General features: G+C 47.3%; 1 protein-coding gene across 2 annotated transcripts in view; it reads right to left on the bottom strand.

Annotated features, from left to right (window-relative positions):
* Nucleotides 1–363: 363 nt before the first annotated feature.
* The window catches only part of MYZAP (myocardial zonula adherens protein), a 43,309-nt gene continuing 16,743 nt past the window's right edge, over nt 364–26,929 (bottom strand). Inside the window, exons 5-13 of one of the 2 annotated variants that reach the window (XM_060260201.1) lie at nt 26,199–26,312; nt 25,109–25,261; nt 23,595–23,720; nt 21,729–21,857; nt 19,516–19,601; nt 17,196–17,301; nt 5,598–5,681; nt 3,660–3,760; nt 364–1,636 (exon numbers count right to left, since the gene is read on the bottom strand). In XM_060260201.1, coding sequence (XP_060116184.1) covers nt 1,504–1,636; nt 3,660–3,760; nt 5,598–5,681; nt 17,196–17,301; nt 19,516–19,601; nt 21,729–21,857; nt 23,595–23,720; nt 25,109–25,261; nt 26,199–26,312 — 1,032 coding nt within the window. In that variant the 3' untranslated portion in view covers nt 364–1,503. Of the gene's footprint in view, nt 1,637–3,659; nt 3,761–5,597; nt 5,682–13,356; nt 13,462–17,195; nt 17,302–19,515; nt 19,602–21,728; nt 21,858–23,594; nt 23,721–25,108; nt 25,262–26,198; nt 26,313–26,929 lie in introns of those variants that run through there. The other variant, XM_060260202.1, reaches the window with a different exon arrangement.

Here is a 26,929-nt window from a genome sequence, read left to right on the forward strand (position 1 = left end):
TCCACCCCAGCATGGGCTCAGAGAGGATGCCATCTCCCAGGAGCTGGCATTGTGCCTAGCAGCAACACTGGCTGCCCAGTGCCCTCCGGCCTTCTCCAGCAGTGCAGTCCTAAGGAGACTGATGCCCACTCAAGTCACCGGGCTCGGTAGGGTTGAACTCTGCACGTGCTCACTTCAAGCCCCCTGCAGTGAACCAGGTTCCCTCCTGCAGAGTGCTCGCTTTCTTTCTTTCTCAGCTAAACAGGGCAAGTTCATGAAGAAAGCAAACAAGAACAGAATTAACCAACCCCCTCCCCTCCATGGCCTGTGGGATGGGTGGCCCCTCCGGCACTGATGTTCAACGACACCTGACAAAACACAGCACTGTACAAAAGGCACTGGTGGTATTAGCTACATCCAGCTGAAACTTCAGGACAAAGGATTTTTAGCTGTACTTTGACAGATCACTATTACAAAATTTTAAATATATGAAGTAATGTGTTTTCATAAATAGGACGATTAAATGTAAGTGTGTAAAAACTTTCATTTAAAATACTCGGAGAACTGACCCTGCATTTCCTGGAGACATATGGGGCGTGTATGGAAGACTGAAGGATGCAAAATGGGAATCTTGGGGGCCAAAGTAGGGGCAAGGCTTTGAAAGGGAAGTAGGGGCTGGGGAGGAGGTGAGCTCCACCCACCCCTCAGTGGCTTCACCTCCCAAAGCTGCCTCCTCATTGTGAGCCCAGGAAAGAAGACACGCCAAGAGCAGAGGCCTGCATGTTCTTCCTTTCCAGACCAGCAAGACTGCAGGAGAACAGAAGTCTCATTTGATCGGGATTAAACAACTTCTCTCTGCATGGTCTCTCCAGTCTAAATCAAGGCACCAAGCAATTGCTAGTTCCTATCTAAGACGATGCATTCATGAATATGTAATCTTGACCGTTAACGTATCTGCAGAGCATAAGGTTGGGCTCTTAAGACCAAGGACATCCCATTTCTCCAAGCTCGGAGGAGGGGAAGGGTGGGGGGCTGAAATGGACAGCAGGTGCTCCAATGGTGGCATCTTAAGGGGCACCACGATCCAAGAAAACAGGCTTTGAGCCAGGCCTTCCACGCTCCCCTGCACCCCATTCCAGGCCAGTATCAGCTGCCAAACTGTCTTGGGCAGTTGCATGGCCCCCTCTTCAGGCAAGAACAACTGCCCTGGGGTGAGGAGGTGGGGGGCAAGGAGGGCTTCCACTCACCAGCCTCACAAATAGACTAAAGATGGATTCTTTTCCCTTCACTGCACTGTCCGGCACGCTGCACCAGAGTCCCGCTCTTCAGGAGTGCTGAAAATGGACTTGTGTGGAAGCGTCATGGTTTTGCTCACCCTTCTGCTCTCCCGCAGAGGAGCATCTATCGAGAGCAGACACAAACCCAGGTTTCCCAAGAGGCTCTGGGCAGGTCCAGCTGTGCCGTGTAGCACCCGCATCCTTCTCATCAGTCCTTCCAGATGCAGAAGAGGCCCAAGATGCTCGCTCACTCGAGAGGGAGGCCCCGGCCTGCCTGGTCGGCGGACAAGCCTGTTCTTGAGGAATATTCCAGGACTCTCTTGAACGGAGTGTAGTTCCTTGCCGGCATGGCCACCAAAGGCCTGCTGCTCTGCTCAGTGCTGGGGGGAAGGAGCACAGGTGGTTGTTGGATGTTTCAAGGTTCTGCTTCACACAGTGTCAAAGAACTGAATCAGATGTAAACAGCTGCACTAAGTGAATGTATGATTCTCAGTGCTGGTTGCTGACTGCAGATTCGGGGAGAGCTGAAGCTACCTTTGACAAGCTCCCACTCCTCCTGGCCACATAGTGCTGCCTTGACCCCTCCCAGGGCTGGTCCCTGGACCTGCTTCCCCAGAAAGACAGGGCAGGTGAGCAGTTTGGGGTAGTGGTGAAGTGTGCAGAGGACTCTTATCTGGGTTGGATTCCCCACTCCTCCCCTTGCAGCTGCGGGAATGGCCTTGGGTCAGCCAGAGCTCTCTTCTCTGGGAGAACCGGGTTTGATTCCCCCCTCCTCCACTTGCACCTGCTGGAGTGGTCTTGGGTCAGCCAGAGCTCTCTTATCTGGGAGAACCGGGTTGGATTCCCCACTCCTCCACTTGCACCTACTGGAATGGCCTTGGGTCAGCCAGAGCTCTCTTATCTGGGAGAACCGGGTTGGATTCCCCACTCCTCCACTTGCAGCTGCTGGAATGGCCTTTGGTCAGCCAGAGCTCTCTTATCTGGGAGAACCGGTTTTGATTCCCCACTCCTCCACTTGCAGCTGCTGGAATGGCCTTGGGTCAGCCAGAGCTCTCTTATCTGGGAGAACCGGGATTGATTCCCCCCTCCTTCACTTGCAGCTGCTGGAATGGCCTTGGGTCAGCCAGAGCTCTCTTATCTGGGAGAACCGGTTTTGATTCCCCACTCCTCCACTTGCAGCTGCTGGAATGCCCTTGGGGCAGCCAGAGCTCTAGTAGGAGTTGTCCTTGAAAGGGCAGCTGCTGTGAGAACCCTCTCAGCTCCACCCACCTCACAGGGTGTCTGTTGTGGAGGAAGAAGATGTCAAGATGCCTTGCCATTTTTCTCTCTGCTAGGGTACTTTCACTTTTGCCTCTCTGCTTCTGTGGCGCCTATTTCTTTGCAATAGTTAACAAATTCCTTCTCACTGGTCTAAGGGGTTACTAAGGGAAACCAAGATTAGGTGCACCTGCGAAAGGGGCCTGGGAAAGACCTGGGCGGGGGGAGGGATTGCTGCTTCCTGCTTTTCTTTGAAAGTGTAACAGTTTGGTCCAGATCTAGCCAGTTTTCACAAAGCCCGCTCTGCCTCTGTACAGCTGTCATGAATCAATAAACAACCCCTTATGAAGTGGATTGTTTGTGATCTTTGAACTGCTGGGGTCTTGAGTGCTCTGAGACTCTGAGATTCAGAGTATAGGGGGGGATATAAAGCCAATATCTTCTTCTTATTGGGTGCCCTCCCTGCCTTCCTCCAGCCTATCAGACTGCACTTGAGCCTCCTCATTTATTTGCCAAGTCACGTGGGAGCCTCTGCCAGGGTGCAAGAGCAGACTCCATGCTTTCCACACCCCCACAACAATTCATCATGTTGAATTCCTTATGAGGCTCAAGGAAAGAAAGAAGGAGCTCTATGAAGCGCAGCAGAGTCAAGCCCAAGGAGAGCTTCCCCAGCTAACCACATCAAGATGCTTTGGCACCTCCAGAATCCCTGGGAGGGAGGCAGTGCGTGACTGCTGGCCAACACGTTAGGAAACTTTCATAACTTTTCCAATTAGCACCATTTTTAAGAAGGTCAAAATCCTGCCAGCCGGCATAGCAGGCTGTTACGTCAGGAGGGTAAAAGAGCTGAGTAATTTTGCTGGTGCCTCGTTAAGTGGTTCCAGTGAAATGACTTATTCTGCATACTTCTAAGGGACCCCTGGCAAGCGAGAACAGCAAACCTATTAAAATTCATGACATGTGGCCAATAACTTCCTCGTTCTCCTTCGAAGGGGCAGCGCTTCACCCAGGGAAACACACACTTGGGCTTATCCCCCTCCTCCAACCGTCCTCCACACGGAGGAGCTGCAAGCGCTCCACTTTGGCTCAGCCTGTCGAAGGGGCAGGCCAGGAAGAAGCCACCAGGAGAGATTCAAGCCCTGATACCTCAGTGGAAGATCACAGCCGACTCCAACGTCTCTGGTTTCCACGTCAGTCTTTGGCTGCGTTTCCATCAAGTAGTCCAAGCGGTCTTGCAATTCTTTGTTCTTAAAAAACCCAACAACAGAAAGATTTCAACACACTCTCCAAGCAACAGTTTTCCAGCATCCTCCCCAATTATTTCCCTTTCTTTTATTATTTATAAGAATAATCTGCATCTCTAGAGAAAACAATGCATTTCTCAATTGGGAAGGGCCGTGGCTTAGTGGCAGAGCCTCTGCTTTGCATGCAGAAGGCCCTGAGTTTAATCCCTGGCATCACTACATAGCACACAGCCAATCTGGTGTAGTGATTAAGTGTGCAGACTCTTATTTGGGAAAACCGGGATTGATTCCCCACTCCTCCACTTGCAGCTGCTGGAATGGCCTTGGGTCAGCCAGAGCTCTCTTATCTGGGAGAACCGGGTTTGATTCCTCACTCCTCCACCTGCAGCTGCTGGAATGGCCTTGGGTCAGCCAGAGCTCTCTTATCTGGGAGAACCGGGTTTGATTCCCCACTCCTCCACTTTCAGCTGCTGGAATGGCCTTGAGTCAGCCATAGGTCTCTTATCTGGGAGAACTGGGTTGGATTCCCCACTCCCTCACCTGCAGCTGCTGGAATGGCCTTGGGTCAGCCAGAGCTCTCTTATCTGGGAGAACCGGGTTGGATTCCCCACTCCTCCACTTGCAGCTGCTGGAATGGCCTTGGGTCAGCCACAGCTCTCTTATCTGGGAGAACCGGGTTGGATTCCCCACTCCTCCCCTTGCACCTGCTGGAATGGCCTTGGGTCAGCCAGAGCTCTCTTATCTGGGAGAACCGGGTTGGATTCCCCACTCCTCCACTTGCAGCTGCTGGAATGGCCTTGGGTCAGCCATAGCTCTCTTATCTGGGAGAACCGGGTTTGATTCCCCACTCCTCCACTTGCAGCTGCTGGAATGGCCTTGGGTCAGCCAGAACTCTCTTATCTGGGAGAACCGGGTTGGATTCCCCACTCCTCCCCTTGCACCTGCTGGAATGGCCTTGGGTCAGCCAGAGCTCTCTTATCTGGGAGAACCGGGTTGGATTCCCCACTCCTCCCCTTGCACCTGCTGGAATGGCCTTGGGTCAGCCAGAGCTCTCTTATCTGGGAGAACCGGGTTGGATTCCCCACTTCTCCACTTGCAGCTGCTAGCATGGTCTTGGGTCAGCCAGAGCTCCCGCAGGAGTTGTCCTTGAAAGGGCAGGTGCTGTGAGAGCCCTCTCAGGGTGTCTGTCGTGGTGGGGAGAAGATATAGCAGATTGTGAGCTGCTCTGAGTTTCTGATTCAGAGAGAAGGTCAGGGTATAAATCTGCAGTCTTCTTCTGCTTCTTCACGTGATTTGGAAGACCTCTGCCTGCAACCCCGGAGAGCCACTGCCTGTCTGAGTAGACAAAACTGGCCTTGCTGGACTGATGGCTTGATTCAATATAAGGCAGCTTCAGGTGTTCATGTCGATGTACAGAAAGTGGGTTTTCAGCAGCACCCGCCTCCCAAACCGAATCCCTCCCAGGTACAGTGAGAATACGCTTGCTTGGAATGTTTACAAGCTTACACTTGGGCATCCATACTAGCTTGTGCAACAGGTAATCCTGAGAGGTTAATATTTATTAGGCACTGAGCTCCTAAAACCTCGGCGAGGGACAGGCTGTGTAGGAAGGCGGGGCCCGCCCAGGCTGCCTTGCAATTCGACGCAAATAACAACAACACAATACGCAAGGATTTTAAAAAGCGGGATGCACATTATGTCAATGAGGGAGAATACTGTGTATATGTGTGTGCATCTGGTAAGGGGCAGCAAGCTGAAAGGGAGGAGAGATAACTGAGTGTCCAAAGAACCAGCAGCAATGCCCCCTCTTGGGACATGAGCCAGGCACAAGCCTTCTTACCTCTCCTTCCAGGAAAGAGATTTTCTCTAGAAGCTGCAGTATAAAGAGCTCTTTTTCCTTCATCTTCCTCTTCTGCATCTCGATCTAGGAGGAAAAGGAAGAGAAGCTGTAAAGCCACTGAGCTACCCAAAGGAAGCAGGCCACGGCACAGGACAAGGCCTCTATGACCAAGCTGTAAGATTTAAGCGGAATATAAATGGGAAAGTTTGTAAGTTGCAGGAAGTTGTTCCTAGATCCAGAGCTGTGTATCCCATGGCAGGCACCCGGCTAGTTCACTTTCAGACTCCAAAATAGTAAAATCTGGTAAAGAAGGTAAATGTTGTCATAAGTGACAGTGCTGTGAGCAGACTGGCACTATGGAGACCTGGACTGATTCCCCACTAGCCTTATGCCGGTCGTACGCTTTTTTTCTCCGCGGGGCTTCTGTCGGATCTCACACTATCTGCCTCGGGGCTGCAACTAGCTTCACCTTTTTCATGCGGCAAACAGAAACTGGTTTTTAGAGGATCTTGTTTGCTGTGCGAAAGAGGTCAAGTGAGTTACAGCTTCGGGGCAGCTTGTGCAAAATCCAACGGAAGCCCTGCTGAAGAGAGGCGAGTGAGAGCGAGGTCCTGGTTTCAAGTCCCTATTCCATCAGCCCTGAAGTCAATTGAGTGCTCAATCAATCAATCAATCAAACACACACACACCTTGTTTTTCTGGGGGGGGGGGAACGGGACCACACACAGGCATGTTGCCCTGTGCTCCTTGGGAGAAAGGTTGGGATAGAAAGGCCATGAGCAGTGCCTAATTTGCAGCCTGAATGGTTTATCTGATGCTCAAAAGCTTCAATGCAATCAATTCATTGTCCTCCTAGACAAAATACTGGCAGGAAGAGCTGCTGCTTCACAGGTGGCCTGGCTGCTGGAGGCCTTCCTTTCCGCTGGGCCAGCCACTTCTTCCAGCTCTTCCTCTGGCCTTTGCCCCTGCACAGACACAAGAGTCAGCAAGGGGGAGGAGGCATTTAGTGGCAAAAGAGGGAAGAAGCAGCACAAGAGGTGACTCTCCCTTTGCAACAGGAACAGCTCTGGGCTGGGAAATACCTAGAGATTTGGGGGGGGGGGGCGGTGAAGCCCGGGGACTTCAGTTGGGTGTAACACCTTCCATGGAGGTTTGTATACTCCAGATGAACTGATCTCTGTCACCTGGAGGCTGGCAACCCTACTGTGCCCACCTGATCTCTCCACAGCGGGCATAATTTATCGGCTAAAACTCTGTGCAAGTCCCCGAGGCAGTTGAAATCTTGGAGGCTCCTTGCAAATTATCTCAGAATTTGCAGTAGATCAAATTCAGAATCTCATCACCCACCCCACTGCCTATGCCCCCCACTGAAACCTTCTTAAAAGCCCCTTTGACAAAGCTGCAGGGGAGAGGCAGAGAGAGGCAAACTTGGTGACAACGCCAGCAGCAGCCGCACCAGGCAAGTCAGCAAGAGCAGCTCAGTTGCTGGCTGGGAGGGCTGCAAGCAGGGGGGAAGCAGGGCAGGAAGCTGTCCCGGGGCCCCTAGAGGCATGGGGGTTCATAGGCCAGTGCCTACTTGGCCTAATTGTTAATCCGGCTCAGGAGAACCTCCTGCACAAGACCCTATTGCAATGACAACCCAGTGGGACTCCTGTTCATCTCGACTGGGCTTATGCAAGGAACTGCCCCAATAAGATTCTGCCTTCTGGCTTCAGTGCAGTCATCGTTTAACCAAACGGCTGAGAAGGCAAGCCCCGAAGATTCTAAGGGAAGAACAAAAGGAGGAATGCAATGCTGCCGCTGCCCCAGTCCCTGGAGGAGGCTCTGTGTGAGAGGAGTGCCCAGAGACAGGAGTGGGAGGCAGATCTTGGGACTCCACCTGCACAAAAGGAAATGCTTCTGCAGCCAGGGCTGCAAAGAGGCCATAAACAGGATGCTGGCTGTTGACGACATTCCAGGCTGGATCCCAAAAGCCGTATAATTAAAGACTTAAGTGGTCATTAGCTTGTTTGGTTTCAAATAGAAGCCTGGTGATCTACTGCACCACAGGGCAACCAGAAACAGCTTCGTGTTTGATCCCCACCTCAAGACAAACGGCTCTCGGAGATCGAGGGCTCTCCAACTCTTGAGCGCTGGACAAAGTGTGAAAATAAGCTGTTATGGCAAAACTGGCAATTCAGGGACCGAAAGATGAATTTGAAAACAACCTGCGAGTTTTCTGTGATTGCTTTGACCAATCTTTGTAGCGATGCAGTTGAATGGGTTATAGTTGTATGACAGTTTCAGTATGAAATATGAAGGATGCTAGGCCTTTTATCATAAATTTACGTTAAATTATATACAAATTTTGTGAGGTTATTCATGTTTTAACATCTAATTGGCAAAACTGATAAGACAGGAGACAAATAATAATACATTATGAGAAGATGGAAGAATAAGTTGAGTAGGTTGTTATAGTCATTTCTTAAGCTACCATGTCATGTATTTTTCCAATTAATACACATATTTTAATCAAGGATTGTTTTATATTCACAAAAATTGACCTCTGTATTATGTTTTGGCAATATTACCTTTTATTCTTTCCCCCGTATCCCTCCTATTTATTCTGTATTCCCTCAAAAAGTTGAAAATAAACTTTATCTTTAAAAAAGAAGACGAGCAACTCTCTCTCTCTCATCTCCCAAGTGCCCCATTCCCTTTGCCAGCCAGAAGCAAATATCAGTTTTAAAGCAAGTCCCCAGCTTTCCTGCTCAGACCATTTTGCAGTTGGAGTAAAAGAAATGGAAGTTCCCCTTCTTGGTTCCTGGCTGGCATGTTTAGCGAATTTGACTTCCTGTGTGTTTTATATGCCATCTGCCACTCATACTGTATATAATATGATACAGAGGAGTGAACCCATAAAACTCAGTGGTTGGAGAAAATAAATTCAGCAGCAGGGGACATGAGCCAAAGAAAATCGTAATAAGCAACTTTTACTGTCACTGTAAGAAAACTGTTAAAAAATAAATAAATCCCGGAACAATATAAACAGGAATTTTCAATAAATACACACTCAATTAACTGGATTGCTGAATGGCTCTCACCTTGGCTTGTAAAATATTCTGAAATAAGGGGAACTATAGCAAGGGGATTGTTTCTTTTAATGAACTCTTGAGAAAGGAGGCATTTCTTATTCAGGATATATCAAGTTCCCACCGAAAACTGTCACAGCGCCTCGCTCATATGTATAAAAAGGGCTCTAAAGCATTTTCGGATTGTGTGGCTGGTGTTTTAATTCAGACCAGAACAGATGTGTAATTAATTGGGTTGGCTGCTAGCAGCAAGGGTTTTGAATCAACTACAAAACAAGATACCTATTGCAGCAATGCAGCGAGAATGTTTTCCTAGTAAAACACTTCTGTTGGCACCGACAACCTTACAAAGCCATCCCATGAGTTCTGATTTTAGGTTGACAGAAGATCAACATGTGATGCAGCTGCTGCCAATGCTGACATGTTCAGACTAAGATTATTTCTGTATTGGGACAATGTGCTGCGGGGAGGCCCCAAATCCAACAATGGAATGAAGTGTCCTGTTTTTTTAGTTCAAGGGTTGACCCATTAGTCATTTTATTCACTTTATAAACTCTTTTTGAAAAGGAGTAAAGTGATATAGAACCAGCCATTACAATACAATAAATACAATGGGCTCAATCTAGTAAGCGTGAGTCTTCCATTGATTTCCATGTGTGTCCGTTAAGTGCCTTAAAGTCAGTTCCCCCTTACGGCAACCCGACGAATTAATGACCTGCAAAACGGGCCCACTGGGTCCTCCTCTTCAACTGTTCCTGTCTCAACAGCACTGCTTAAATGTCAGCTGGATCATGCCCCACAGGAACTGGGGCTCTTAAGGCCCCGCTGGATCATGCCCCACAGGAGCAGCCCTTAAGGCAAGATCTTATGGCCACACACTGAGGAAAGTTACGATTGCTGAAAGAAGACGACGACGACTGCAGATTTATACCCCAGCCTTCTCTCTGAATCAAAGATTCAGAGCGGCTTACAATCTCCTTTCCCTTCCTCCCCCACAACAGACACCCTGTGAGGTGGGTGGGGCTGAGAGGGCTCTCACAGCAGCTGCCCTTTCAAGGACAACCTCTGCCAGAGCTGCGGCTGACCCAAGGCCATTCCAGCAGCTGCGAGTGGAGGAGTGGGGAATCAAACCCGGTTCTCCCAGATAAGATAAGAGTCTGCACACTTAACCACGACACCAAACTGGCTCTCAGGATCTTCAGAGAAATGCACATCAGTGTTCTGCTCTTGGGAAATACACTGCCTTTGCCAGCACAATGTTCACTAACAGGTGAGTAAGCAGGTCCGCTTACTGGAACAGGGCCAGCCTTCAAGGAGTTGGTACCGTGGCAGCATTTAAGGTGCAGTAAAAGGAAATGCCTTTACCTCAAGGGCCCAGGCCAGCCTGATCTCATCAGATCTCGGAAGCTAAGCAGGGTCGGCCCCGGTGAGTGTTTGGATGGGGGACCTCCAAGGAAGTCCAGGCTGGCCATGCAGAAGCAGGCAATGGCCAATCACCTTGGAACGTCTCATGCCTGGGAAACCCTGCAGAGTCGCCCTCTCTTGCCTGCAACCTGGCGGCACTGTCCACCACCAGCCAGCCCCACCCCCGCCAGCCCCACCCCCAGCGCTTCCTAGAAGTTTATTTCCAGTTCAACACAAAGAGGGGCTCCGTTCTTACAGCTTGTAACTCAAAAAACAGGAATACGTCTTTTAAGTTATTATAAAGGATTTATTAAAATTAAGAACGTATTTTAAAACAAAACGCTACACCGAAACACACATTTTTAAACACAAAATGGCATCACACAACAGTTATTTTTATACAGTAACACTGCATGGAACAAAAAGTGCACCGACCAAGGGAACTGGCTCATCTTTGCATTGTCGCGAAGTTGTTGTTTTTTCGAATTACATTACTACGTACAATATTTACAATGGCTGACATTTAGGAAAAAAAACATTATTCAAGTAAATCAGAACCAACCCCTAAAGCCCCATGCGCAGATACAGCTCTACTTCAGTCCCCTCTTTCACTAACCACAAGAAAGAACAAAGAACGAATCCAGCCAGGCACCTGGAAGACCAACCAAGTTTTATTCTGGGCAGAAGCTTTTGTGTGCCTTATAGCCAGAATAACACTTTGTTGGTCTTAAAGCTACCACTGGACTCACACGTTGTCCTGCTGCTTTAGACCAACACAGCTACCCATATCTCACAACAAGAGTTGTGGTTTAGTTCCCCAGGCACTGGTCCACACAAGCGTCTGTCCTGCACACGCTGCTTCTGGTAATCCAGAGAAAGAAGCCCTTTCTATTGGCATTTTGTGAACCTGCATGGAACAGTGCAGAGAGGCCGCGTGTGAGGCGGTATACACAAAAATGCTGTTGCTATCATCAGGCTGAGAAGATGTTCAGCACCCATGGAGCAAAGTGTGAGATGGTGTCCATACAAGGTACAAATGAAGCAAAAATAAGGAGCAAAAACTAGGAGGAATACAGCCAGTTGCTTTCTCCACCCTCTGTACCTTTTACCTCCAATTCTTTGTTTGCCCACCACTTCTGCTACCTCTGTCCTGGTTCAAGAAGCTTTGGCAGTATTCAAGATCTCCAAAGATTTCAGCTTCTCTTTCCCCAGGGATGTCTTTGCCAATCCCCTCCCCTACAGGAGGCCAAGGAAGCTCTGTTTGCCAGGATCAACCATGAGCCCCTTGGAAGGACAGCAGGAGGAAGACTGCTGACTCTTCTGTCTTCCAGAAAATACAGGTCCCTACAATCTAGTCCAGAGATCATTACCTCTGTGTGAAAACTCCTGAACTTCAGCCTACCGTTTAACATAATCAAAGGACTTAATTTTTTCCCTCTCTATTTTTGTCTCTCTGATCCAGTTCTCTTTTAATATCTCTTCACAATGGATATGGTATCTCGTAACCGCCTTCACTTCCAAATCCAGACTTCCCTTTCCAATTTAATCAGAATAGCATATTTTCAGCACCGCAGCCCAGCCTTCACTTACGACTCCAATATTCCTTCCTCAGCAACTGGTCCCTCAATGTAGACTGAAAGACAAATTACTCCCTTTACTGAAATGCCCTATCCTACTATATAAAATGATGAAAAGCCGAAGAATAAAAATGAATAGAAGGAAACAATTAACCATGCCGACAAGGGGAGGGACGGTGGCTCAGTGGTAGAGCAGAAGGTCCCAGGTTCAATCCCCGGCATCTCCAAAAAAGGGTCCAGGCAAATAGGTGTGAAAAACCTCAGCTTGAGACCCTGGAGAGCCGCTGCCAGTCTGAGAAGACAATACTGACTTTGATGGACCGAGGGGGGTCTGATTCAGTAGAAGGCAGCTTCATAAGTTCATAAGTTCTTTTTCTGCTCACTCGTGTGTTTATATAACCTTGTTGGCCACTGGTAGCTTCTCCAGCATGCACGCCGGTATGTACCTGATCACATATGGCAGTCACATACTCTATAAAAGAACCTTTTCCATCACCCTGTACAGCGCAACTGAATCCTGGTTTTCCTTATTATAAACATCCACCTTCACCCCCTGGTCCTTTTCACTCATTTTCACTGATGGAGGCTCTCTAGAAGAAGAAGACTGCAGATTTATACCCCGCCCTTCTCTCAGAATCAGAGAATGGCTTACAATCGCCTATATCTTCTAGGGTCTCAAGCAGGCAATAGTTGTTCCCAAATACAAAACATGTGCTGTATCACTCTGCCTCCAATGTGATTTGCCGCGTGTGAAAAAGGACATCATATATAAAAAACACAACCGCCCTCAGAAGTGTGTATTAATAAAGCAAACAGACTGAAATCTGACTTTTTCCACAGAGTATATTGAGCCAGTTATGAGCTCAGTCATAAACACATCGATTTTGTTATTAAATCTATTAAACTTTTTCACAAAAAGCCAATTAAGCTGACTACTTCTATTCTTCCTTTTTAAAAACTGAGAAGATTCTAGTGGAATCACCGTGCGTGAAATTTCCCACAAGATTCGCAGAAAACTTTGATTGGCCAGAGAGTCCCATTGATGCAATTCCTAATTTGAGTTCAAGTTTCTGTTAGAAAACAGTTGTAAAACAACTCTGCCAAATGACAGTTTTACTGAGGCTACAAAGATTAAAAATAGAATGTGTAAACAGACTAGAATTTTCAGTGAGTTTAACTGCAAATTATTGCTGTACCGTAAGTGCTTTACTAATAAGAGTTTTTGGATTCTTTTGCACAATCTAAGGACAAGAACAGACAGCGAACGGAGTTCTGAAGAAAGTTTTGTTCTTGAAGGTTAAAGTGAGTGTAAAATAATAACAGGTTTGTCTCTGATGCAAGAGATCAAGATACATTCCCAATAATGTATTTTTTTTTGTATTTATAACCATCCTGTTTATGCTACAAATTTCTCAAGTCCATCCAAAAACGGTGCACAAAGCCTGTGTCTTCTTTCCTTCTTTTGTTGTGTACCACACAACAAAAGAAGCTTTTGTGAGCTCGATACTAGAATCAACACTTCAGTGTTTCTTCTTTTACAGCTGGATTTCCAAGACGTTTAGATGAATACCATCTCAAGGCCGCACTTGAGTTTTCAGAGCAGCTACCAGAGTCAAGATTCAGGTTTCCCCATGTAGCTTCATAGGGTGAGCTGGCACACAGTCCTCGGCAAGTGGTGAATCCGCAGTCTCTCTCCCCTCGTGAAAAGGCTTTTTTTGAGGGGGAGGGGTTGTTTTTGTTTCAGGTGGCCCCCATTTATCATCTTCCAATGAATCTGAGACTAAATGTGGAGAAGAGCTCATGTGCCATGACCTAGAGACAGTTGAATTCAGTTGGTTAGGGGAACGTCACTTTGTGCCTCTACTCTGCTTCTTCCCCAAGGAACACGTTTATCTCTTTCTCCCTCTACATCTCTTTCAGGTTCCTTTTGCAGATTCCCCAATTTACCAGCCCACCTTGTTTTTGCTGCTCTCTTCATGTGGACAAGAGAGAATTTGTGCCTTACAGAGAGAGCGATTACAGATTGTGCCAGAGCAGTAAACTGCGGTTGCCCTCCGGCTTCTCACCAGGTAGCTCCGCAGTGCATAATTCCTCAATCTGAGTAATTTTTTTGGTATATGCAACTGAAGTTGACAGCTAATTTTGCTTCCACTTATTCTGTAGAACAGCTTAATGGCGAGCCTAGGGGGCCTATCCCCCCACCCCTTACCATATCTTAAGAAAGGTCAGGACCAGGCCTCGAATTCAGCAGAAGCTCACAGGAGCACAGCTCCTGAACCCTTCTGACGGCTCCTTCTCCTCCCCACCTTGACCATTGAATAGTAGGTGCAGCTGCATAACAATCCCTGGATGAGCTCCACCACCTATTTCCCTACAAAATGACCCCTGGTCAGGACAAACAATGAGAGAACCATTTTGACATTCTCTCTCCCCCTCCCCCTCAGGAGTGTGCTTCAGAACCTTACGAAGGAAGTGTAGTAGTGGTCTGGTCCCAAATATCCATCACTTTGCCACATCTGCTGCTCCCGTTTTGTGCCTCCCCACCTCTCACTGACCCTTCTAGGAACACCCCAGCAGGTCCGTTTTCAGGGCTGGAATGTTGCTCACCATGACTTCACCTGGCCGGTGGGCAAGAAAGCCACCTTATCCTCTCTCTGCCTGGTTCTCTGTTTACCTCTGCATTAAAAGTGGATGAGCAGGAAAACTCACCCTTGGAAATAGCCTGGAATTAATTCCATTAATTTAAAACTGTGTGTGCAGGCAAAGCAAAGTGGTTACCACAAATTATACCATGAGAATGAAAGCCAGGGGCATAAACATGCATGGCTCTTACTGCTATTTCTGTGCAATTGGTTCCCATGCCACTTCAGCAGAGCATGAAATGGGACGTGACCGGGATGGGTGCTGCGATTACTGTCCCTGCCAGACCCAGCTTCCCCATCTGCTTTTTCCACATGGTCCCTGCAAACCCAAGCCTCACAGGAGTGGCGAAAGAACTGACTGAGTGGGGCCAAACGCACCCTCAAGTCTGATCTCCACCTGAGTTGATTCCCTGGAGTGGATCATCACTGCCCACTGGCCCCAACTCAAAAATCAAATTTCTCTGTGGCTCTTTTAGATCATATCCTGAACTCCTTTTCCCCCTAGTTTCTCAATTCTCCTTCTTCCAACATCTCTACTTAATTTCTTATTATTCATACTTGGCTGGTTAAAACAGTCTTCATTCAAAGGTCTTCTGTTCATTTCCAGTCTTGTACTGTTGTCCCTACAAGTACTATCTCAGAATTTCAGGCTAGTTTTTCAGGTCTGCTGCACGTTTAGTTCCTCTTATACACACATTACATACTTACAGCCCCGAAGAAACATTCATTCCACACAACTGCCCAATATAAAGCCAGTGGAAATTATATGTTGCCCAACATGAAGAACACACAAGGAAAGAGGGGCAAGAATGAGTCAAAACCCAAGAGAATGTGGTGGCATTCTCCAGCAAGTCTAATAGTTTGCTGTTGCAGACCTACCAGATGGGAACGTGGGAAAGGAAAGCATGCATGAGTCATGCATGAACTCTCTCAGGAAGTTCTTCCTAATGTTGAGCCGGAAACTCTTTTGATTTAATTTCAACTTGTTGGTTCTGGTCCTACCTACTGGGGCCACAGAAAACAATTCCACACCATCCTCTAGAGGACAGCCCTTCAAGGACTTGAAGATGGTGATCAGATCACCTCTCAGCCGCCTCCTCTCCAGGCTAAACGTTTGCTGCATTGTCCAGGGGGTTGGACTAGAAGACCCTGGAGGTCCCTTTCAACTCTCTGTCTATGATTGGGGACTTGGAGATGGGTCCACCTACCATTGAAATCAGCAGAAAGCATTTCACTGACACTCAGGCTTCTTTCAAGATTCATTTTAAGAGATCAAGTTTAAAATGTATCCACATTCTACCCCCATCAGTAAGCCTCTCTTTTTAACTATAAAGTCTCCTGAGCCATCAAAATATTTTTAAAAAGAGACTCTGGAGCTGTTAGTACATAAAGAAGCTGCATCAACATCTCTTCTAGTATGCCTTATTTTATTCATCTCTCAAAGTATCTTCAGGAATAAAGTCTAAAATAAGCATAGCACTTAGAGGTGAATCCCCTGTACTGCTCTGGAGCTTAAATCTCCTTCCCAGATAACCTCCCTCCCTCCTTTGGCTTAAGTGAATTCACGGTCTGAGGAAACACAAGGGAGAGCCAGTTTGGTGTAGTGGTTAAGTGTGCGGACTCTTATCTGGGAGAACCGGGTTTGATTCCCCACTCCTCCACTTGCACCTGCTGGAATGGCCTTGGGTTAGCCATAGCCCTGGCAGAGGTTGTCCTTGAAAGGGCAGCTGCTGTGAGAGCCCTCTCCAGCCCCACCCACCTCACAGGGTGTCTGTTGTGGGGGAGGAAGGTAAAGGAGATTGTGAGCCGCTCTGAGACTCTTTGGAGTGGAGGGCGGGATATAAATCCAATATCTTCTTCTTCTACAAAACAGCCATGTTTCATCTCCACTGTCCCCAATTTAGCAGCAACCACTGTTTGCTGTAACCTCTGAATGGGAAGTGCTTCCTCTCTACAGCAAAAAGTCCACAATGCGTATTTCATGATATAATCCATAAAATCCAATAACACACGGCCACCTCTGTACTCAGTTAGGCTGTCTACCTTTACATTTTATCCTTGGACCCAAAGGACAAGAATTGTCCATACCAAGCAGTATTCTAAATTAGGCCCATCAGTGAACACTGGCTTAAGTTCACAGAGAACTTGTTAAAGGGGGAAAGCGCTACTGACTCTGAGAAAGTGACTTGTGCTGGTATTTAATAATAATAAAATATTATTATTATTATTTCTAAGCCGTGCTTTTTAAAACTGCTGCCTACTCAAAATCACCAGCATACAGAAAACAGCTGGGTATTTAAAAGCAACCATATTCATTCAGAGCAGTCTGACATAGTAAAATTCTTGATGCTCAGTATGAAATGCAAAGCAGAGAACAGCACGCAAAGCTTTTTGGTAAACAAGTAGGAGTTGCTGTCAAGAACAGGAAGAAAAGGCAAAACACTACAGTGGTTCATTTTCTGCACACACAATCATCTTGCATAGGTTGGACAATAGGCTTGTGGGATGGACAAATGTAAACAAAATTGCCCATGCTGCATTTTGTGTAAAACACCACTATAAGAGGGAGCATGTCTCTTGAATGACGCCTCATCTACTGGACCCTAAGGATGACACTGGGAGAAGTAACCTCCTGTATCAGGTGGGCCCCCAAAATGTTGGCGCTATATCTGGAAAGAAACTCATTTTGGGAATTCCTTATTTTCCTTTGGACTGCTACGCATTTCAATTCCTGCTGTCCTTTCAACTCCCACCTCCAATCCCTGTGGCACAAAACGCAGTAAGAACTTTAGCATGTTGATTTTAAAGATGATTTCAAGATCTTGCTATTTGCCAGGCAATGTACTTTTGACAAACTCTCGTCTTAAGGACCCTCTTATGCAGTGCCCGAGCGGCCACACTCACCTCCTCCACCATGTGCTTGACCTTCTTCTGTTGGCAAAGAACCATGTCATCCAGATGTCTGATACGTTCGCGCAGACTGGCCGTTGCCTCCTCCAAGTGGTGTGATCTGGAACAAGAAGATGACGATGCAAAAAGGCGTCAGTGTTACTGAAACCATCTCCGTGGGAGTCACTTCATGTTGGTTAGAGAGGGGGTTACCTCAGAAGAGAGATATCCAAACGATGGAACAATAAAAAGAAAGCGTTCTATGTAAAAAATAAAGCAGTCCTAACAGGGGGCGTTTCCCCACATGTTAAATGATGCTGTTTCAACCCACTTCAGTGACAATTTACAAGTGGATTCTTCCATTTCACACAGTAAAATCCAGTTGCAGAGAGCCCTGAAAATGGATTGGAAGGGCCTTATTTAGAGTGTGTGAAATTTTGTGATTTTAAATTTTTGGCTTCATGTATTTTTAACATAATCTATTTTGATGTATTTTATTTATATTGCAAATTGTACTGAGCTCCATGAGGAAGACAGACACTAACAAATGTTAGAAAAGTCAATGTCTTATTTATTTCAATCAGCTGCCCTCCCAAGTTCATCTTTATCTTCTGGAATGTTTCTCACAAAGTTATGTACTAGAGCATTTTAAAGAATGGAGGACCAACAAACTTGGGGAAATGGGTGGGGAAGAGGATTCTGGAATGAAATTTGACAAGTGTAAACATAATAATCCCCCAAAAGCTGCAACTCCTTCGAGGAAGGGTGGAATAACAAAAAAATGTATGATTGAAAAGAAAGTGCAGACGTCTATATCATCTTTGATATCTCACGCTTTTATTAAGAGGGTAACAGGCTTACTTCTACGTGTCTGCCCTTTTTCTATGTAAAGCAAGGGGTGGCATTTACTTCTACTGCTAGAAGGGGTACCTGTAGAAGGGGAGGGGAGCTGCCTGACCTGTGATTCACCACTGCCTATATGATTTCCTCCGTGCCCTGAGTCGCTGCTGGGATCAAAGCCAGGTCAGCTGGTCTACTTGAGTAGGGCAGACTCCTGAGCAACCACAGAGCGGCTGCTGCCACCACAGCCACTGCGGCTCAGCATTACTGCTCTTGCCTTTCCCTTTGAACACCCTGACAAAGCAGAAGTCCCAGTTACTTTCCCACACAGATTCAGACGGGATTTGTAGCTGACGGAGCGTCTCATCAGTTCCCATTGCCCTCAAAGCTGCCAAGCAAGTATAAACAGTTTTCAAGGACAATTGGACAGAACAAATAAAAAGGAGACAGAGGTCCATCAGTGGCTATTAGCCACAGCTTATTGTTGGTACTCTTTGTCTGGGGCAGTGATGCTCCATATTCTTGTTTGGGGGGGGGCACAGTGGAAGGGTTTGTAGCCCCACTGGTGGACCTCTTGATGGCACTTGGGTTTTTTTTGCCACTGTGCGACACAGTGTGGGACTAGATGGGCCATTGACCTGATCCAACATGGCTTCTCTTATGTTCTTATGAGACACCACCTCCAACTTACGGCTCAATATAGATCAACTGTTATGACCCATGTTCCCTCTAAGCTGTGGAGTCTTGTGAGCAGAAATTCTACTTTGTGAGCTGCTGGCATTAAGTTGTGAGCTACTAGCATTGAAGCTGCGAGCTACTGCATAAATTTGTTTGCTCTGGGGCCGTTTTTCATGCGCTAAGACAAAAATGTGTGAGCTAGAGGCTAAAAAACTATGAGCTAGCTCACACTAACTCAGCTTAGAGGGAACACTGGTTTTGACCATGCCCAAGGATCAAATGACAGGGCCAGAACTGAACCTGGCATTCCCCATGCCCCCCACCTCCAGCTTATCCAATACATTCTGCAGCACATCCTACCCACTCCTAGCGCTTCTTGCAAGTGTGCTGATTGCTAACTGCAGCCCTCATGACCAAATCCAGGCTCTTCAGGGAAAACAAAAAAGTCCCAGCGCTGCCCTGTAACAGGCAGTCGGACCTAACATGGAGGGCCTAGGCCAGCCTGATCTCATCAGATCTCAGAAGCTAAGCAGTCAGCCTTGCTTGGTACTTGGAAGGGAGACCACCAAGGAACACCCATCAGGGTTGCTCTGCAGAGGCAAGCAATGGCAGACCACCTCAGAATGTCTCTTGCCTTGGAAACACCACGGCGTTGCCCGAAGTCTGCTGTGACTTGACGCGGGGGGGGGGGGGAGGGGGAGAAAGGAAACGAGCTCACGGGGGCCCTGCTGAATCCCCCTCCTCATCTGGAGTTGACTAACTGGAGTTAGGGGCATCTTAGCAGCAGCAGAAAACCTAGAAAGAAGCAGGATCTTACCTCTGCCTGCCGGGCTGGTTGTGAAGGTCTGCTCCATGCAGCTGGAGTTCACATTCCAGGAGTTGTTTTTGTAACTGGTGACGTTCCTAAACAAATAAATAAATGCATGATGCCCTTGATCAACCACCTTGGAATGAATGCATTGAAAATGGCAACCCAAGCATCTGGACCCCCAGGGCCCATTTCCTGGCTCCACAGCAGACACTGTCTCTCTCTCTCTCTCTCTCTCTCAGAACACCCCAAGATGCTCTTCCGCAGCCACAGAGTTCTCCTTCACCTTGGCCTTCTGGCTCCTTTGGCCTCTTGGCTCTTTTCCCTGTTGCCCACCCAGTCCTGCCTGCATTCCCTTCTGTTCTTCACTTCCCCTCACAGTGCATACAGCTTCCGGATGCTGACCTCTGCTTGGCCTGACTGTGACCGCTGTCCAAAACCCTGTAGCTAATGAGGAAATAAAGGCCTCACCTACACAGGCAGCAGGATATGGTGGTGGAATTAACTGCACTGCTTTAGAGTGCAGGCAGAGGATAGCATTTTGAGCAAGCTCCTCATCCTGTGAGCAAAACACAACAGGGAAGAGTCTTCTAGTGCAGCAGGGAGTGCCGGGCTCCATTTCTGCCTGCAGGGAGGCTCCTGTTGGTTTGTCAGCCTCGCACAGGGGAGTGGTCTGAAGCATGACCCTCTGCCTGCAAACTGGCCCAGCTCACCACCTCATTCTGCTGCTTGTGCAGAACGAAACTCAGACCTCCAGCACCCGACCCTTCATGGACTAGGCTGCCCTTTCAGGACTTCATTCTGCCGCTGTTACAGAACATACATTTGCAGACATATAAAATAGGGATGACATTGCAAGACGACAGGAAGACGACATCTTATGAGTGTCAAAACTTTACCAGCATTTTATTAGAATACACTACCCTTGTAATGGATTAAAATTGCAGTCATGGTGCTTATTCGTTTGAAAAGGAACAGTAAGTTTTAGCACTAAATAAGGGACAATTCTTTGAAATTAGAGACATGGGACCAGCCTACCCCTCTCTCACAATTTGGGCCCTATTCCCAGGTCTTGTCAAACTAAGTAGAATCATAGAGTTGGAAGGGATTTCCAGGGTCATCTAGTCCAACCCCCTGCACCATGCAGGAAACTCACAAACCCCTCCCCCTAAATTCACAGGATCTTCATTGCTGTCAGACGGCCATCTAGCCTCTGTTGAAAAACCTCCAAGGAAAAACCTGAGGAGGAACCCTGTTCCACTGAGGAACTGCTCTAACAATCAGGAAATCCTTCCTAACGTTTAGTGGAATCATAGAATCGGAAGGGACCTTCACGGTCATCTAGTCCAACCCCCTACACAATGCAGGAAACTCACAACCACCTCCCCCTAAATTCACAGGATCTGCATTGCTGCCAGATGGCCATCTAGCCTCTGTTTAAAAACCTCCAAGGAAGGAGAGCCCACCACCTCCCCAGGAGGGAGCCTGTTCCACTGAGGAACCGCTCTAAACTCACAAACACCTCCTCCTAAATTCACAGGATCAGCATTGCTGTCAGAGGGCCATCTAGCCTCTGTTGGAAAAACCTCCAAGGAAGGAGCGCCCACCACCTCCCGAGGAGGAAGCCTGTTCCACTGAGGAAACGCTCTAACGGTCAGGAAGTTCTTCCTAATGTTGAGCCGGAAACTCCTTTGATTTAATTCCAACCCACTGGTTCTGGTCCTGTCTTCTGGGGCCACAGAAAACAATTCCACACCATCCTCTGTATGACGGCAATTCAAGTAGAGTCAGCATAGTGTGAGGTTCCTGAATGCCAGCTTCCCCAATAAAGTTATTTACTCGAGGGCGCCCATACCAAAAAAAGCCACCACCTGAAAACCCGCACGGAGTTCATCCTGGGGCAAAGTCCGTGGAACGCAAAGGGCAGGGCAGGCAGCATGAGAGTATCAGCTATAACTTGTTTGACAGCAATACTGTTCGAGTTACAGGAGATATGTGGGGATCAGAACTGCTACTCTCATGGAGCTACAGTAGTTTTGCAGCCAAAAGGAAAGAGGGTCTGAATGCGTGGAAAGGAAAGCCTGGATCAAGACCCTGGAAAGACATCAGCTCCGATGACCAGACTGTGGAACGCATGCCCTGACTGACGGGGACTACCCTTCCTGGGCTCTCTGTAAATCCATATTTCCCCCAAACAGACTGACTTCATGGTAGCCCCTCACCTCTTCCATACGCTGAATGAACTGGTCCAGCTCACCAATCTTCTGGTCTTTTTCTTGCAAACTCGTCTCTGTCAGCCTCATCCTCTTATTTGCATCTTCAATGGCCTTAAGCAGTCTGTTCGTCTCAGCCTGCCAAGGAAAAGTTTTAAAGCCTGCATGAGCAGCAGTTCCTGAAAGTCGCCACCGACAGAACGTTGTCCTGGCTTCAGATTCACTTCTCAGTCTCATCCCTAGAAACCTCCTCTCCCAAAGTGTGCATTGCATCTATTCCTTTATGCCTTCTTTTTCTCTCCCCCTTGGGACTCGAAGCAGCGTAGAACATCATTTCCCCCTTCTCCGCTCTCTCACAACAACCACCTTGCGAGGAAGACTACAGTGGAAGTTTGTGGTGGGCCCCAGGTCAACTTACACGGTAGAAGTGGGGATTCCGACCCAGGTCCTCCCAAAGTCCTCCTAGTCTGCCGCTCTATCCACTTCACCACATCACTGGCCCGGCAACCACCTGCTCCTGGCCCCCCACCCCCAAGGTTATTCACGTGCACAATCCTCAGCTACCAGAATACGGACAGCCTTGCAGGCACAGTGAACACAATGCTTGCGTTACCGCTGGCCTAGCGTTATGCAGATCAGAATTCATATGGGACTACTTGGCTATGAGAAATTTCAACTCAGAAAGCAAACAAACCATTACATCCCACTGCTATAGTTTCAAGGGGCAGCAGTGTGGGTCTGCGGTAGGAGAACCAGATTAAAGGACTCAGATCAAACTGTCCAGCCCAATGCTACATCTGTTCGCTTTGAAGGCCTGCTGAGTTCATGTGGATTTCCTCCGAGGCAACTTGCTCTATTGGCAGCATTTAGTCAGAGATCTGGTCCTCTATGTCTGGTATTTCAGAAATGTTTCCCCACCTTACAAGAGGAGAGCATTTTCAAAGAGAGACACAGACTGGAAATAGTAGGTACTAGATTCATTCTGCAAATACTATTTTGTATTTGGGAGGGGCCATGGCTCAGTGGTACAGCATCTGCTTGGCACGCAGAAGGTGCAAATCCTGGCATCCCCGGTTAAAAAGACCAGGTAGTGAGTAATGAGAAGGACCTCTTCCTGAGACTCTGAGTAGACAATACTGACTTTGATGGATCAAAAGGCCTGATTCAGTATTAAGCATCTTCACATGGGCCTTTTATATATGAACATATGAAGCTGCCTTTTATTGAATCAGACCCTTGGTCCATCAAAGTCAGTCTTGTCTTCTCAGACTGGCAGCGGCTCTCCAGGGTCTCAAGCTGCGGTTTTTCACACCTATTTGCCTGGACCCTTTTTTGGAGATGCCAGGGATTGAACCTGGGACCTTCTGCTTTCCCAAGCAGATGCTCTACCACTGAGCCACTGTCCCTCCCCTTTTGGTGAAGGGGCTGTGGCTTGGTGGTAGAGCATCAGTTCAGCATGCTGAAGGTCCCCAGTTCAATCCCAGGCATCTCCAGTGAGTGATGTGAAAGACCCCTGCCTGAGACCCAGGAGAGCGGCTGCCAGCCTGAGCAGACAAGACTGGCCTTGACAGATCAAGGGTCTGATTCGGTATAAGGCAGCTTCCTGTGTTGTGTGCAATGTACATTGGTAAGGCCTACTTGCAAAGCTGGGCCTGAAGCCATCGCTAGGTTTCTGTGGGTGGTGGCCAGCTTTTCACTCCAACCCACCCAGCTGGGGCCCCCTTTCCTGCTGGCTGGGATGGGGCAGGCACAGCCATCCTGTGGAAAGCCCACTGAAGCTCCCAGGCTGGGGCTTTAAGCTCAAAGGAGCCGCCTCCTCTTCCCATGCTGTCCAGAGAGTGTGCAACTGCTGTCGCCTTTAGTTAGTCGACTTACTATGAGAGTTTCTTTCTCAAGCTTATGCTTCTGTTCTTCCTCTTGCAGCTTTTCTTCATACTGGCTGTACAGCTTTCTGGTCATCTCTCTCATTACTTCTGCATTAGCCTCTTGGGAACATTCCACCTGTAGGAGATTCAGGGACACTTTACCCAGCCAAAGTAACCCAAGACAAGGTTGCACCAGCAGCAAAAGACGACCAAATGCCCCACTTTCTATCAGCAGGAGTGGCCCATGACAATTCTGCATCCAAGTTCCCCCTCCCACTAACTAACACAGAACACAATTCTCCAGGACGTTCTCGTGCAAAAGCCTCGCAGTTCCTGTTCATATCAGCACATTACACACAGAAGAATGTCCCACGTCAGGGACCTGTTCTGCTGAACACAGAGGTAGCTCAGCCCTAATTTAAGAAGGACAAAAGAATCAGACCTTCAGTAAGTCCATGGGCCTGACTGGGACATGGCTCTTCTAGCTTCCCAGCCTTTCTTTTTAAACACTGGTTTATTTATTGGTGTTATTTATAGTCCAACTTTCTCTCTGGGACTCAAGGCAGATTACACTGTGTGAGTCAACACAGTTTGCAGGATCAGACATTCAGTGAGCAATGAAATAGGGCTTGGGTTGTAGAACCAACCAGAAATTAAAAATAAAGAACTGAAGCAAAGCAAACTGTTAACATGATGCATTAAAACGATGTAAAATTACACAGTAGGATCCAAGTTACAACAAACTATACACAGCATAATAATTTATCCAAGTAACACTGTGAATTGTTTTGTGAAGTGCTACCCTATTGATGGTATAGAAAAGCCCCCCTGAAAAATTCAGTTTTGCATAATTTGCAGAAAGCCCGGAGAGGGGGAGCCTTCCTGACCTCCTCAGGCAGACCATTCCACAAGGCGGGGGCCGCAACAGAGAAGGCACAAAGTGTATCAGCAGTTGTCGATGTTGCCCGTTAGCAGGCTGGCACCTTCAGGAGGCCCTGCCCAGAGGAGTGAAGCTCACATGGTGGAGAACAGAGGGAGAGACAGTCTTGCAGCTAGAAGGGTCCAAGGCCATGAAGGGGTTTGTATGGGAGAGCCAAGATTTTAAATTAAGCCCAGTAACTAGTGGGCAGTCAGTGGAGTGACTGCAGAATGGGAGTAATATGCATGTCCCATCAAGCTCCTGGTAACAGCTGAGCCGCAGCACTCTGCACCAACTGGTGTTTCCAAGCCGATTCTGAGGGGGACTAATGTAGTCTGCATTACAGTAGTCTAGTCTCGTCACCATGCAATGGATCCAGGTTGTCAGATCAACTTATCGAGGCAAAGGGCCATTTTTTGAGCTGGAATGAGTTGGAAGAAAGCCTTTTTTGCAACTGCATTAACTTGCTTTTCTGGCAGTAATGCTGGGTCCAGTATAACCCTGAGGCGTTTTCAAAGATTATATCACAGCATTCCCTCATGGTGATAATTGCTACCCCCAGAACCTCAGCAGGATCGGTCTCCCCACTCAAAGGCAAGGCTTACTTTTAGCTTGAGCAGTTCATTCTTCACTCGGGCTGTTTCTAGTTGTTTCTGCTTCTCCTTCAGTTTTTCCATAGACTGCTCATGCGTTTGTTTCAGACTCTTTATCTGATCTCGTATAACTGTGTTCTCCAAAGTAACATCAACTAAGGTTTTCTGTAAAAACAGTCAAGGAAGTATAAAAATTAATTCCTTATCACTTGAGAAGCTGAAAAGCAGAGCACATGTTTACTGTTTTTCTATCACCAGAAGGAGATTTTAAGGAATTTTTACTTGCCGTCTGGTAACTCATCAAGACACATTCGACAAACCTCAAGGACCAGGCCTATCTACCAAATGTGGGTGGTCTACAGGAGAGTCACAGGTGGGCTACACTGTTCACAGGGCCCTTGCCAAATGGCAGTCCCAACATGACAACTGGAAAACAGCTCTGGTATACATCTGCTCAAGAAGCACCATGAACTGTGGAATACTGCAAAGTTAATCCTGAAAGGTCAGCTAAGAAGCCAAACACATGGAAACCAATGAAATAAATTAACATGCTCTATTAAAAAGCACTGAAAGAAAAGTATGGCAGGTTATCATCAATATTAAAGAATAAAGCAATCTGCCCCTAACTCTATTGTTCTATGAATGTATTAAAACCTGGTATTTTATACACCATTTTGTTTACAAACTTCTATATGAAATCTACAAAAACTACATTTTTGTAAGATTTCATATACGTAGAAGTTTGCAAACAAAGTGGTGTATAAAATATCACGTTTTAACACTGGGGAACTTAGCACTTAAGATATATATTTACTACTATAAAAAACATAACGGCCATTGTCACAAAAACAACCTTGCGTGACATTGAAGGGAGTGCTATTTTACTGTATTCAACTGTGTTTCTCTAAACCATGTATGTAATTTGCTTTAAAATTCACAATCCCTTTCTCCCACTGAGCATTTGATGAAACCAATCCCTTCGCTCCGAACGTTTATCTAGTTCTCCTTTTGTCCTACCCATACTTTAAACAAATGGTGCCAGAGCGGGGATGTTTGCCAACGGAGCCAGGTATCTATGGCGACAGCACTATCAGCAATTCACCTGCAACTCAATGGAGGCTGAGGTCAAAGAGCTGTTCATTTCACTGAAGCTGTCCAGAGCTGCTGAGTGCACTTGGATGTGGCTTTCCAAAGATTCCTGCCGAGTGCTTGAGACCTGGAGAAACAGAAGCAAGAGTGCATTCCTCACATTTAACACGTTAGACTTGACAAAGATTCATCTCAAAGTCACATATTTATATGATGCGTTTTGAAAGGTGCGCAAATCGGAATTCATAAAAGAGGGACATCTGACTTTGCTTGCTGCAAACCCACCTCACTGTCTGAGTGCAGATACCTCCCAGACCACGTGGAGCTGCATTCTCTGGTGGGCAACACAACACTTTCTGCCACACTTGGCCTGACAGCCCACAAGACCAGTAGAACACGGCACTTGAGCCCAAAAGATTCTACAAACCCTAAAGACCAGCTTGGTTTACGATTCCCACCCCCTCCGCTCTCACACACATATCAAAGGTCTGCTGATGTATCCCTAGTGCCCTACCACCACCAAAGGCTGCACACAGATGACAACTGGCTGATCAATTCTGATCTATGGAGGGGATGTTTATGCGGCTCAGAGGATGAGCGCAAAATCCATTAACGTACACAAAAATATTGTGATGGGTGTATTTTAAAAATACGCTATTTTATAAAATGGGGGGAGGGGAAGCAATTATGATAGGTATTTTCAAAGCACCAGAGTTCATTTATGAAGAGACTGGAGTTTAGAAG

This window comes from Heteronotia binoei, chromosome 19 (assembly GCF_032191835.1).
Source record: "Heteronotia binoei isolate CCM8104 ecotype False Entrance Well chromosome 19, APGP_CSIRO_Hbin_v1, whole genome shotgun sequence".
Classification (NCBI taxonomy): domain Eukaryota; kingdom Metazoa; phylum Chordata; class Lepidosauria; order Squamata; family Gekkonidae; genus Heteronotia; species Heteronotia binoei.